The 15,367-nt window shown below is 42.3% G+C and overlaps 1 protein-coding gene across 1 annotated transcript in view; it reads left to right on the top strand.

Annotated features, from left to right (window-relative positions):
* SMYD3 (SET and MYND domain containing 3) overlaps positions 1-1,133 on the top strand; it is an 859,717-nt gene extending 858,584 nt beyond the window's left edge. Inside the window, exon 13 of the mRNA XM_077486140.1 lies at positions 904-1,133. Coding sequence (XP_077342266.1) covers positions 904-1,005 — 102 coding nt within the window. The 3' untranslated portion in view covers positions 1,006-1,133. The remainder of the gene's footprint in view (positions 1-903) is intronic.
* The last annotated feature ends 14,234 nt before the right edge of the window (positions 1,134-15,367 follow it).

The following is a 15,367-nucleotide window of genomic DNA, read 5'->3' as shown; positions in this document are numbered from 1 at the left end:
TTTTTTTCTGCCAGTCTGGTCATTAGCCTAGGCTTATGACATCATGCACTGCTCTCTCACTCACTCCTGTGTGAGTTTGCCAAGAATTTAGGGGAGTGAGTCATAAGAGGACAAAAAAACAAAACATACACAGCAATGGTAATTCAATTTGGATAGTTAATGAGATATGGGGGGGGGGGGGGGGGGGGAAGTGTCACAGAGGTGAGAGGGGCCATAAAAATTGTATAGTGATTTAGAAAACTGAGGTCTACGTTTAGACCGTTATCTTTTGTGTCAAATATAACTATTATTCCTAGTTCAATCATTTTCCTTTCCTGAGTAGTTTATAAGTTCCCTTTAAGAACCAAAACATTTCATAGTGTGTATGTTTCTCTGTGGATTTTTTCAACAGAGATTGGCTTATTAAGATTCTGCTAAAACTTTGTGTATTAGTTCAGTTGGAATTTTAATAAGGAGGTACACCACAAAAGCTTGTCCTGAAAATATGAATTTTAGTGCAAATAAAAAAAGTATCATGGACCGTACTCAATGCTTTGAATGCAACAATTAAAATGCATTTCTTCTAAAAAGAATGGTAAAATTATTTACAACTGAAATAAAGCCTATTTTTAAAAATGTATTTTATAGGGCTCTTGCACATGAGCGGTGGTGTTATCATAAACACAAGTACAGCCAATGGGCAAATGCAAAAAATAGAAAGCACCGCCATATACACAAGTACAGCAGTGCACCGCCATTCACATCAATGGAAGATTATATACTACACCTGGGCTTCCTGGGTGGAGAAGATACACTGGCAATTATATTGAAAGCGCTCACCTGCCTATGTGCAAGAGGCACTAGAGAAGCAAATAAATGATTCTCTCCTGTTGCATATGGTTAACAGCTTTTACATTTTTGCAGGCCTTTGAAATTATGAAGGTTACACATGGGCAAGGCCATTCTCTGACTCGGGATTTAACACAACTGCTCCAGGATTGTGAGATTGGTTTGAGACAAACATAAGTCAACTTAACTACAATCAGCATCTACTACCGTCTTCAACAGTCACAATGGTTGTGTCAATCTTCCACTGTTTTTTACATTTTTATGAAAGAAAAATATGTAATAAAATGACAGCATTTGTAAAACTGTTTTCGAACCATGTTGAGTCTTTTTTAGTGTTAGATGCCAGAACAATTGCAGCTATTGTCCCTTTATGTGCAAATAAATATAAAAGCATTGTAACATTGTCTCTATTAAATGTAACATTTTAATGGTAATATAAATAAATCAGACATAATATTATGACCACCCACCATATAAAACAGGACCTCCTTTTGCCTCCAAAGCACCCCGAGGCATGGACTCCACTAGACCTCTGAAGATATGCTGTGGTATCTTGCACACAAGTGGTGGTGCCATCATAAACACATGTACAATGTATGGGCAAATGCCAAAAATAGTAAGCAACGTCATATAAACAAGTACAGCAGTGCGCAGCCATTCATGTCAATGGGAGGCTGTATCATTTTTCAATTATAATTTTTTATTACCGTATTTATCGGCGTATAACACACACTTTTTCCCCCTAAAATCAGGGGGAAATCAGGGGTGCATGTTATACACCGATCCTCCACCCTTCCTAACCTTTTCTGCTGCTCTTGGTGGCTTTCAGGTATTTTCGGACGTTCTCTGCAATTTTTGGCCGTTTTCAGCTATTTTCGGCCACATTCGGCCGTTCTTGGTGACTTTTGGAAAGCCGAAAGCTGCCGAGAACGGCCTAGTGAGGCCGAAAATAGGCGAGAAGGGCCGAAAATAGGCCGAGTGTGTCCGAAAATACCCGAAAGACGCCGAGAACGAGCGCCGCCGAGATACACAGGACATCCGCTCTGTATCTCGGTGGCGCCATTTTTAAAATGGCAAGGAGACAAGCCTGCAAGGCTGCAATGCAAGGCTGCAATGGAAGGCTGCAGTGCTAAGCAAAGCTGCAAATGACTGACAAGGCTGCAATGCAAGGCTGTAAATGACACTGACAAGGCTGCATTGATGGGCAAGTTTTTTCTTTTAAATTCCCTCCTAAACTTTGGGTGCGTGTTATACGACGACACATGTTATACGCCGGTAAATACGGTAATACCCAAAATGGGCGAAAACAAGTCATTACATCTATACATGCAGTCATTGAAAACATAAGACATAGTATGAACATAGGTAACCACGAACAGTTGAACTGTATGTGCTTTACTAGGGAGGGTCTGGAGGGAAGATCCATAGAATGTATCAAATTGTGCAGAGAAGTGAACAACCAAGGAAAAAAGTAAAAACGGGAAAAACCATGACCAGTATGTTATTCCTTTTTGTCTACGAGTTACATAAGATACGTAGGTTGTGGCGTAAGACCTTGTCTTTCTCAAAAGAACATTTTTCCTGTGTACAAACAGAGAAAATTAACAAAAGAAAGAAGAGAGAAAAGTAAGGAAAAAGGGCATGGAAATTAAGGGGGACAAATAAAAAAAAGGATTCGGAAGGGGGTGGGAAGGGCGGCGGATAATGACAGAGAGACAGTATGGCATTGGATTCACGCCAATGCACACTAATTGACCTCCAGTGCCTAAGTGCACCATCATGTTCCCAGGAGGGCCATGCCCTCTGCAGAGATGACAAACTGGCTCCAAAGTCCCCAAGTGTTAGAATGCCTCTTCTGCTGGCTTTGGGCAGTGAGCACTAGGTCTTCCATTTTCTTAACATCTTCCACCTTACGAAGCCATTTAGCATTGGTCAGCGGTGGTAGTTTCTTCCAATGGAGTGGGATGCAGGACTTTACAGCATTCAGAAGGTGGGGAACAATGGATTTTTTATATAGTTTGACTGAAATCGTGGCGAGATGTAGCAGGAAAAAGGCTGGATCACCAGGAATCTTATAGTATGTAAATTTTTGGGTGATTTCTTTAACTGCCGTCCAGAAGTGGGTCAATTTAGGGCATGACCAAAATATGTGGAGCAATGTTTCTCTGTCCCCCTGGCATCTCCAACAGTGATCAGAAGTGGCAGGATAGTATTTGTGTAAAAGGTGGGGGGTAAGGTACCACTTTGTTAACAATTTATAGTTGGTCTCTTGGGTTTTTGTGAAAATCTGAGAATACATTGTACCTGAGCTGGGGTAAATATACAGTTCAACTCTTTCTCCCATTTGTTCAAGAACCATAGTGGTGGTTCTTCATCTGGGCTGTTCAGGAGGACATATGCTTTAGAGAGAACTTGTGGCAGGATGCCCTCATCGGAGCAGTAGTGTTCAAAGGTGGTCAGGGGATGGTTAAATCCTTGAGGGTTGGGTAGACTAGTGAGAAAGTGGCGTAGTTGGACTGCTGTCCAAAAAGAAAGGTTTAAGGGGCCTGCGTCGCTCGTTAGCTTCTCTATGAAGGGCCAGCATCCACCCGTAAGAAAGTGTGAAGCATGAACCGTCCTATTTGGTAAAGGGTCCGAAACGTTTGGGGCCTCTCTACCAGGGGAAAACCATGGGTTTCCCATGATTGAAAACAGTGGGGAATCTGAGGACGAGACGCAACACTGTATTTTGACTTAGGAGCATATGCCGAGCATCGTGCCCACTAGTGGGTGTGACCTTAAAGAGGGTGGCAGTTGGGCATAGCACTACAGCGCGCTCGTCAACGAAACTTCAGTTTGGGCTTGTTCTAGTTGTGTCCACCGTTTAAGGCATCAATGATGACACCAGTCTATAATTCTACCAAGGTGAGTCACCTGGTAGTATTTACGAATGTCGGGAAGCGTTAGGCCACCATATTGCTTGGGTAAAGATAAAAAAATGGTGAGGGAGACAAGGTTTTTTGTTAGCCCAGATGACCTTAATAAAATGGGAATGAACCTGCCAAAAGTAGATAAGGGGAATCTTAATTTGCAAGGCTTGAAACAGACGGAGAAATTTTGTCAGGATACGCATTTTTAGTGGATTACATCTGCTCAACCAAGAGTGAAGGCCCTTGTGCCAAGTGTCTAACAGGAGTCGTGTTTTACTCAGCAGCGGCAGGAAGCGTAAGTTCAAACGTACGGGATATGTCTGCTGGTCTGTAAGTAACTAGATATTTCAAAGCTGAGGTTGTCCATTTAAAGTTAAAACTAGATTGCAAGGCCGATAAGAGGGTGGGGGGTATCGCCAGTCCCATGGCTTCTGATTTATTAAAGTTTATCTTCAAATTGGGAGAGAGCCATATATGTCGACCTCTCGGAGGAGGTTAGGGAGTGATATGGTAGGGTTCGCCAAAGAGAAGAATAAATCGTCCGCATAGGCCGAAATTTTGTATTGGTTGTCTCCCGAGGTTAAACCTTGAATGTCCAGGTTCAAGCGGAATCTATTGAGAAATAGTTTGAGCGACAAAACGCTGAGCAAGGGGGACCACGGGCACCCCGTCTCATTCCATTCATAATAGGGAAGGGAGCTGAGAGTAGTCCATTAGATTTAACCTGCGCTGTGGGGTTTGAGTATAGTTTGGAAATCCATTTAATCATAGTATCTCCTAAGCAGAGATGGCGTAGGACTGAGAACATATATTGCCAGTTTACACAGTCAAACGCCTTTTCCACATCAGTACTCAGAAAGACACATGTTTGATGTGGCTATGTGTAGCAAGTTGAGGACCTTGGTCATGTTATCTCTCTCTTCCCTGCTAGGGACAAAACCCACCTGGTCCAGGTGGACTAAGTCCTGTAGGTGGTTATCTAGATGAGTAGCAAGAATCATAGTAAACAATTTGAGGTCGACGTTCAGAGGGAGATGGGCCTGTAGCTGCCACATAAGGTTGGATCTCTTCCTTCCTTAGGGATGATGGTTATGTGTGCTCGCAGAGTGTCTCTAGAGAGTACCGAGTCTTCTCCAAGGGTGTTAAACAGGTTTAGCATAAGTGGGCCTAAAATCAGGAGAAAAGTCCGATAGTATTGAAGGGTGAATCTGTCTGGGCCTGGATTAGCTGAGCTAATGGCGTGTACCAGCTCTTCTAAAGTTATTGGCGTGTTCAGTTCTTCCAGGATCTCCAGCGAGAGAGAAGGGAGCTGGGAGGAAATAATATATTCATCTATCTGATTTTGGGAGGACGGCTTTGAAGGTAAGCTGTAGAGGGAAGAATAGAAGTCCCGGAAGACTTGGGAGATCTGTCTGGGCATAGTAACTTTTTGAACTCCGGAGGAGAATATGTGAGGTATATACAATCGTGGTTTGTGTTCTCTGATGGATCTAGCCAGGGTCTTCTCACATTTGTTTCCGGATTCATAAGTTATTTTGTGACATATTTGCAGTGCTGCTTTAGCCATATAGCACAGTAGATCGTTAATCTGGGTACGGAGAGATGTAAGCTCAGTATCTAAGGTCGGGGGTTGGGGCATGTTTGTGCTGGGCTTTCGACAGAATGGAGTTTGGTACATAGTACCGCCAACTGTCTGTGCCTTTCTTTCTTGATCCAGGAGCCATGTTTAGTGAGCAGTCCCTGGATCACAGCCTTATGGGCTTCCCATATTATCCCCGGGTCACATTCTGGAGTATTGTTTGTCTGAAAGTAGAAGATCAACTGTCTATTGACCTCCTCCAGCATCCCTGGGACCTGTAGGAGGCTTTCATTCAGCCTCCAAAATCAAACCTTTGCATTCAGGGAGATAATCTTTAGGTTATCAATTGCCAACTATAAGGGAAAACAGAAAAAAGAAATGGAGGTGAAGGGTGGAGGAAGCAGACTCAGGTGGAAAGGAGTAAAGGGTGAGGAAAAGAGGTGAAGCAAGAGGCGGCACACGGTCCGCAAATCACTCTGCCTAACCAAACTAGGATTGGCGAATATAAATTTGCTAAAACACACACCCCGGTTGTATCCGGTGAAGTGTGTGAAGGCCTATGTGGAGAAGCGGTGGGAGCAGGCTTCCGGAGAGCATTCCCAACCCACTCCAGGCCACCCCGGTCCTGGTAATAAAATGTATATCAGAACAAGCTTACGGCAACAAAAACTATAGAAAAGATAATGCGGTATTCTATAGAAGTGGAGGTCGCCGATGTCCGCATCTCGCCCCCAACAGACCACCCCCCCTCAAAAGAAGGGGGGAGGAGGAGGAGTAGTCCGCTGAGGACAGGAGGCAGACACCACACAAACCCTAGCACCTGTGTCACCCCAGAGGTGACATGGACCTCTGTAGGCCCTCCACACAAATGTAATCAGTGGATACATAACAGGGCATAAAAAGGTATACCATTTGCATATGAATCTAACATATCACATGACCCTGGGTTAAACCTACGCAGATCCACAGATACCATGTTTAACTGAAATCTGACCGCCCGCTGAAGAAGAGAATAACGTGGGTTATGGCAGCTAGCTTAGCTTCTGCCATAACAACAATATTCCTCTTCAAACTGCCAACATTTAACAACAACGGGAGGTCTGCAAGTGGTTAAAACTGTGAATTTTACTGTTATAAGCAACCATTTTTTTTTTAGCTACCATTTTTACTGAATAAAAATTATTCATTCAGTGTTTACTATTGTGATTAGCTGTGATTGGCCACAGCTAATCACAAGGTACAGCTGGGCTGTGATTGGCCCCGGTCTGTACCATGTGATCACTGTGGCCAATCACAGAGCTCGTAACAATATTACACAATGGAAGGCGTGAATCAATGCCTTCCATTGTTTACAATTGTCATGTGATCTTCTGTGATTGGCCACAGTGATCACATGATACTGGCAGGGGCCTGGTACAGTAATCTGTCAGCTGTGTCCAGTGGACACAGCGGGTTGAGTTGAGTTGCATCTTGATATAGCCCGGTCCTTTACCCTGTAGAGTCCCAACATGCTTAATGGGTGACAAATCCTGCCAATCGCTGTGCAATCCCAGGGGGCTGGGTGGGAAGGGACCAAGCTTTCTGAGCTTTCAAATCGGAACATTTAAGCTGTTTAACTCAGTTCAACCCAGTGGCCTGAACAAGAAAAACTGACAGATGGTTGTACAAGCATAAGCGATGCTTGTGTGGCACAGTTGGTGAGGCAATCTCCCTCACTGTGTTATTGTATTCTGACAGAGTGACTGCCACACTCTTCCTTACCAAAACACCCTGTTCAGCGCTCTACGAGTTGGATGCTTGTTTTCTAACATGCCTGTTTAACAGAAGCCAGTCGTGAAAACAGAGAGCTGTACATGTGGACTGAAAGTCGGCGGCTTCCTGCTGAACGAGCTGATTTCTGTCAATTTTCCGTTTTTGTGTACAAGGCTTAATACTTATCACAAATAAAGTTAGAAATAATGTAAGCAAACCCTGCAATAAAAAACGGTGCAAACTATGCAACCAGATCAATCTATCCAAAAGTGTCACACACACAAATGGGACCTTCAATATCATGGGATCTTACAACTGTAGCTCCAGTAATGTTGTGTACCTCATCCAATGAAAAGGTGCAGCAAATGATCTTATGTTGGTGACAAAAGGACAGAAGTTGCAAGCAAGGATGAATTTGCACAGACCATCAAGGAACATAAAGAAGACAGTTTATGCACACCTGTGGGACATCACTTCTCACAACCGGACCACACTATAGAAGACCTCAATGTCTAAGTTCTTAAAGGGAATTTCAGAACTATCCAGTAAAGAAAAACGTTTGAACTAAGAGTGGTAATTCTCTTTGACACAAAAAATAATGGCCTGAATTTATATATTAGTTTCCTTATCTATTAAACTAAAGTTTTACGGCCCCCTCTGTGACTAGCCCCCCCCCCCCCCCATTCTATAGCTCTCCCTCTGTCTTATCTCATTAACTCTGCTGCTATCTTTATTACCATTGGTTTGTATGTGTGTGTTTTTCTCTCTGATTTTTTTCTCTCTCCTCTTCCCTCAGAGATGTGTTGTTTTTTGTTTTTTTTGTTGTTTTTTTTTACATTGTGCTTAAAAATTTGTGAATCAGTACTGCTTGGACCTTGAAGAAGGGGACATACCCCAAAAGCTTGTCCTGAAAAATTGTATGTTACTGCAATTAAAAAAATTATCATGCACAGTACTCATTTTACTTATCAATTAATTGGTAACACCTGTACATGTGCCCTCTAATTAGCCATTAACGTGGTAGCAGCGCAATGCATAGAATCATTCAGATACAGGTCAGAAGCTTTAGTTAATTTCTCATGAAACACCAAAATGGGAGAAAATGTGATCTCAGTTATTTGGGCAATGCTATAACAGTTGTTGCTGCCAAAGTTGTTGCTGTCAATCGTTTGATTGACTTTCTGGTGGACAGTGGTCAATGACTTTTGGAAATAGTTTTTACCGGATATTTATTCCCCCCCCCCCAAGATTTATGGGTGCCTTTATTTTAAAATGTATGGTTCTACAATAAACGATTTGCCCATCATTATAGGAAACTGTTATAGCCCTAATCTTATGGTCACTACATAAATAACACAAAACACAATTGGGTTAGTTTGCTTAAGGCAAATACACTGTTCCCTTTGCAAGAGAACTTTCTTTTAGCTTACTGAACTAGATGAATGTCTGCTTATGTCCATCATCCAATCATGTGCAAGCAAAAATACTTTATTCTATTTTCCTTGCACATGATGGGTATTTTTTGCAAAATGAATGCTCACCACATTCAATAAGCTGCAGATAAATTCCCTTACAAAATGAACAGCCTATTTGCATTTAGTAAATCAACCTCCATGAATCAAGTGTTTGATTTTAAAAGCCAATTAATGTTAATGAGAATCAAAATGTAAGTTCCTCCCCTTATATGTTGACAGATCTGTTTCATAGATAACAGCACAAAATCAGTATTCCTTCAATGCTGTAACTCTAATTGTAACTGTAACTGTAATTCTTCCTCCTCTCTTTCCTCCTCACAGGCCACAGCAAACACTACGTCGGGTAAGAAAACACGTCACGCTAAACGTGTCAATGAGAAGGAAGGTATTTCTCAAATGAAACCAGTTTCTCACACATTAAACACTTCTATTCACACTAGAGCCTCAGCAGCCAAAGTGGCTTCTGCGACTAAACCCAACACTTCACCTTTTTCACATCAAAATTTTACACCCAATTCACAGGTGCCCATGGCCTCGCCCCAAATAGATGGGGGGCGGACTATGGGCACCACTGAATCGGGTTTTCGCACAGCTCCTATTTTCAGTCAGCCTGTTCCCAAATTTCCAGATCAAACCACGACTCACTTGAGACACAACAAAATCCTTTAGAAATAATTAATCTTTCTTCAAGCTCACTCACTGAAGCCCAAATCTCTCTATTAAGATTGGGTCTCTCTTTTTGTCCTACACAACCCATCGACACTTTTGAAGTAGTTAAGGACACATATTTGTTTGCTCGAAAACTTATGTTTAAAGTGATTTTTGATAAATCATCAAACTTGAAACAAGATCTACAACCATCAAATACATCACTCGATGGCCTTAGTCTCTCAGAGATTAGGGCCATCGAAGATTTAATGGAATTATGGGATGAGGGGGGAATCAATTCCACCGATCTTGAGGAGGCATCTGTATTGCTCGCTGACAAAGAATTGGGTCAGGGGCCTTCGGATGAAACCTTAAAATCACACTCTCCATTTGTGGTTAAAGAGTACAAGCCTCGGTCCAACAAGTTCCCCACTTTACAAAAGAATCCTAATATATGGGCCTTCGTACAACAGGTGACCAAAGAAATAACAAAAACCAAGTGGAAGGGTGCACAACAACCTAACCTTACTAAACAACAAAAAGAGGCCTTATCGGTGTTAAAATCAAACACAGACATTATAATCAAACCGGCAGACAAAGGGGGCAACCTCGTAATAATGGATGTTACCCAATATGAAAAGATGGTACTAGACCTTCTGCAAAATAAACAATGGTACCGCAAAATTCCAGCGAGCCATATTGGTCACATTTGTGCCCAATTTGACAAACTTATTGCGAAAACCTACAGACAAGGAACTATTACGAAAAAAACTTGGGAATATTTACATGTTTTGAATCCCAAAACTCCAACAATGTATGCCCTTCCAAAGGTGCATAAACATCCTTTGAAACCCCCGGGCCGCCCCATTGTATCAGGACGAGGTTGTCTGACTGAGCATGCAAGTGCTCTAGTCGACGATTTTTTACGTCCCTATGTGGAGGATTTAACATCATATCTACGAGACACCTCTGATTTGCTGCGGGCTCTGGATGGGATCTCGCTATCGGAGGGGACCTGGTTGGTGACTTTGGATGTAGAGGCTCTATATAATTCGATCCCCCATGACTTGGGGGTTCAGACGATTGAAAGCTTTATTGTGGAGGATGGGCGCATCCCTCCCAATTACAGGAAATTTATTCTGGATCTCCTATATTTTATTCTCACCAACAACATCTTTATGTTTGGGCGCTCCCATTACCTCCAGGTGCAGGGGGTTGCTATGGGGACCAAGTGTGCTCCCTCATATGCCAACCTGTACCTGGGGGGGTGGGAGCGCCAGATTTTTCGCCAAGAGAATCTACAACGATTCTTTGATCTGATACCAATGTGGCGAAGATTTATAGATGACATTTTCTTTGTTTGGACGGGTGATGAGAAAGATCTGGATACCTTTGTGGATCTACTGGGAACGAATTCTTTTAATTTAAAATTTACCATGGAAAAGAGCTTGTCCAGGATAACTTTCCTCGATGTGCAAATCTTTACTGATTTGGGGGGGGATTCAATCAACTCTCCACCGAAAGGCGACTGCGGCAAATTCACTTCTGCATGCATCGAGCTCACACCCGTCCCCTCTGATAGCGAGTATCCCATACGGACAATATCTCCGGCTTAGACGGAATTGCAGCAATCATGAGGATTTTGTTTCAGAAGCTAGGGAATTAAGACTGCGCCTCCGTCAAAGAGGCTATAGTAACAAAAGCCTTAAAAGGGCATACATACAGGCTAAAAAACAAAATAGGGCTAATACATAGTCATAGACCATCTAAGAATATTGAAGAGGTTAGATTCATCACTACATTCAACGAACAACATCTGCAAGTCAAGGGAATCCTTCAGAGATACTGGTATCTCCTGAAGGGGGATCCCCTCCTAGCAAAACATCTCCCGGAATATCCGGGTATTACTTATAGGAGATCACGATCTTTGAAGGATTCTCTAGTACAAAGTCATTTTTCCCCTCCCTCAAAGGTGGGTCTTAAAAAAACAGGATGCACCCCTTGCCACAAATGTGGTTTCTGCCGATACGTATATGCGTCAGAATCTATACGTCTATCAAATGGTCACATATTAAAGCCCAAATTTGCTGTGACCTGTCAGTCAGTGGGGGTGGTATACATCATGATCTGTCAGTGTAATTCTTTCTATGTTGGGAAGACAAAGCGTCCCTTCTTCCACCGCATCAGGGACCATGTGTCCCTGGTGCGGGGGAGGAAGATGGAAACCCCAATTAGCCATCAGTTCAACGATAACCTCATGCATTTCTTTTCTTTGGAACATGTTCCTCCGGGAGAGAGAGGGGGGGATTATAATCATACTCTCTTACAACGAGAGACTCGATGGATATATAATCTGGAGGCTACCCGATTTCCGAGACTCAATGATGCAATTAGTTTCAAACCTTTCCTTTTATAGAAAGGGAGGAAAGAGAGGGGAGGAAAAGAGAAGTTGTGTGTTTTTTTTTTTTTTTCATATACTGGATATTAATACATTGTATTAAATAGGAAATTTAACAGTATTGTGGTTATTCGAAGGCTGGCGGACTGTGGGGAGGGCTCCGTGTTTAAAAGGGACCCTCCAAATATCCTTTGCCCACTTGGGTCTGTACGGGCACCCTGGGGCGGGTTTGACCTTTAACCCACTCCAACCAGTTGGGGGTTTGATCAGCCCGCCCTGTTTCTAATATGTGAGGTTCCCCTTCTCTGTTTTTGCCGGTTTGTTGCAAGTAAAATTGTTTCTTTTTCCATCCCTTTGAAACCAGGGATATATGGTGATCGACATCTGTGTCGGTCTACTTTTGTCCCTACGTATTTGCACTATGACCCATCTGAGATTAAGACCAGGGCATATTGCCCTTAACCATCATGGTTGCCTGTCTCTGACCAAATGTCAAGCTACAGTCAGAGTACAAGCATTGATGGGTCACTACTGGCAAAATTTCTGACTTTGGCCAGAATCCAAAATGGCCGAAGCGCTGTATGGACGTGAAGTATGTCCTTCCCGCATGCGCATTTGACAACTGTACGCGCACGAAGGGGATCCTCCTTATAGGTGTGCCCGCAGCCCGGCGGTGACGTCAGACGCCGTCGGGCTGGGGGCACGAGTTATAAACGCGGGTCCCGGTCAGTGTTATCCAAACAAGCATTGGAAGCTGACACGTGGAACTGCCAAACGGACGGATGAAGCTTTGAAATCTCCCTGACTTTGCCACGGTGCTCTATCTAACAGGTAGGAAAGAAAAGGTTCTTACAGGACTAGATGGATGTTCCTGAAGTCCAAGTTTAGAGCCATGCACTCTTTACTTTTGGGATGGTTATAGAAAACTGACGGAGACATGGCTTCTCTTTTTACTCTCTTGTTTCACAGATTAGCACAGAGAAATTTCTCGTGTTCAGAAACATACTCTGTCCAATCTCTATCTGACAATACATGGTATTCGTGGACATCGGGCATGTTTGAACTGGTTCTATTTTAGTTACTGCTTTGGTATTACCAGGTACGTTTATAACATTGATTATGCCATTTGGTAAGTATATTCAAATGGCCTAGATATATCTTATATATGTTTCTCGTGCCTCTGCAGATCCTTTGGGGGTGGGAATGGGGGATCCCTAAAGGGGCTTTCATCGCGGTCCGCTTGCTTGATGATAAAAGAGGAGAAGACTATTTGTCCTCACTTAAGCACCAATTGATATATATAATATGTGAAAACAACGACAGATAATCAAATTAATTTACCAGATATATGGGGTAAGATGTCTTTTTGTTTGTCTTAGCATTGTGTATATTTTTTAGTCCAGTTTATTTCATTTTTTATTTCATTTTATTTTCTCTTTTGAGTTTGATTCCTCACAACCCTGTCTGCAATCTCCATAAAGGAGAATTATACTATATACTTTATGTACTGAATTTGGGGATGCCATTCATGAGAATGGTTTAGTTGTTCCCTTTCTAATAACTTATTTGTTTATCCAACATTGATACGTAAATTATGCCCTTGTGTTTTAACTCCTTAAGGGTGATGGTTTCGCTACTCTTGAACCAATTTGTTGGACTTGAGTGAATCCACCACTAGAATGATTGAATCAGATGTGTCAACCTAGGTGGACACCTCTCATGCCCCCTTTGGGGTTCTTTGGGTGTACAAAAAAACTGTGTATTTGTATTAAAATAAATCTTTTTGTATAATTTCAGTTTTTTATTGATTGCTGTATGCTGCAATTGTCCTGAGGAAGCTCTGGAGAGCGAAACATGTAGGAAAGAAACAATGCAGTCTAAGTCATATGTGAATGTGGTAACTGATGGAGTCTTGTAGGCTCATATACCAACTTCTGTATATCTGCACTTTGTACTTTGTATGTTAAATGGATGTAATTGTCTAGTCTGTTTGAAAAAATGTTTTTTGTACACGAAATAAAAATTTCAATGATTTTACCTATGGTTTAAGTATATCTGGTGCCGTTAAAAAAGTCCCGGGGGTTGGTTGCCCTCCAGTCCCTTTTTTTCAATTTCCCCTTTCTCTTGAATAATCTTTAACTGGGATGTGGCACCTTTTCAACATATAGATAAATATGACCACTAGCCTTTGTCTATATATATCTTTTGTCAATGCTGTAACTGTTTGAATGGCCCTATATTGATATGCTGGTTTTTCATTGTTGAGTGCCCACTGTTAATAGTATTTTTAGGTGCTAAAAACATATTACAAATTAAGTGTGTGTCCACATTTCCCTGAGCCCTTACTTTAAGTAGATCATTAACATGACTGTAATATTTAACCCATAACTTCACCCGAATCTATAGACCTTTACTCATCACCTAAAATCAGTATTTGATCTTTTTTGCCTTCCTCTAGATTAACTATGGGTATAGGGTTGTGTATATGGGATTATATGATTTTTCCCCCCTTTTATTGGAGACTAACTATGTAACCTTAACACATACAGTGGTGTGAAAAAGTGTTTGCCCCCTTCCTCATTTCCTGTTCCTTTGCATGTTTGTCACACTTAAGTGTTTCGGAACATCAAACCAATTTAAACAATAGTCAAGGACAACACAAGTAAACACAAAATGCAATTTGTAAATGAAGGTGTTTATTATTAAAGGTGAAAAAAAATCCAAACCATCATGGCCCTGTGTGAAAAAGTGATTGCCCCCCTTGTTAAAACATACTATAACTGTGGTTGTCCACACCTGAGTTCAATTTCTCTAGCCACACCCAGGCCTGATTATTGCCACACCTGTTCACAATCAAGGCATCACTTAAATAGGAGCTGCTTGACACAGTAAGGTCCACCAGAAGATCCTTAAAAGCTACACATCATGCCGAGACCCAAAGAAATTCAGGAACAATTGAGAAAGAAAGTAATTGAGATCTATCAGTCTGGAAAGGGTTATAAAGCCATTTCCAAAGCTTTGGGAATCCAGCGAACCACAGTGAGAGCCATTATCCACAAATGGCGAAGACATGGAACAGTGGTGAACCTTACCAGGAGTGGCCGGCCGCCCAAAATTACCCCAAGAGCGCAGCGACGACTCATCCAAGAGGTCACAAAAGACCCCACAACAACGTCAAAGGAACTGCAGGCCTCACTTGCCTCAGTTAAGGTCAGCGTTCACGCCTCCACCATCAGGAAAAGACTGGGCAAAAATGGCCTGCATGGCAGAGTTCCAAGGAGAAAACCACTGCTGAGCAAAAAGAACATCAAAGCTCGTCTCAATTTCTCCACAACACATCTTGATGATCCCCAAGACTTTTGGGACAACATTCTGTGGACCGATGAGACAAAAGTGGAACTCTTTGGAAGGTGTGTGTCCAAGTATATCTGGCGTAGAAGGAACACTGCATTTCATAAAAAGAACATTATACCAACAGTAAAATATGGTGGTGGTAGTGTGATGGTCTGGGGCTGTTTTGCTGCTTCAGGACCTGGAAGACTTGCCGTGATAAAAGGAACTATGAATTCTGCTGTCTACCAAGAGATCCTGAAGGAGAATGTCCGACCATCTGTTCGTGTACTCAAGCTGAAACGAACTTGGGTTCTGCAGCAGGACAATGATCCTAAACACACCAGCAAGTCCACCACCGAATGGCTGAAGAAAAACAAAATTAAGACTTTGGAGTGGCCTAGCCAAAGTCCTGACCTGAATCCTATTGAGATGTTGTGGTATGACC

Source organism: Lithobates pipiens, unplaced genomic scaffold (assembly GCF_037356315.1).
Source record: "Lithobates pipiens isolate NorthernLeopardFrog02 unplaced genomic scaffold, aLitPip1_a1.2 Scaffold_18, whole genome shotgun sequence".
Lineage (NCBI taxonomy): Eukaryota > Metazoa > Chordata > Amphibia > Anura > Ranidae > Lithobates > Lithobates pipiens.
This window is presented reverse-complemented; position numbering and strand designations above follow the sequence as displayed.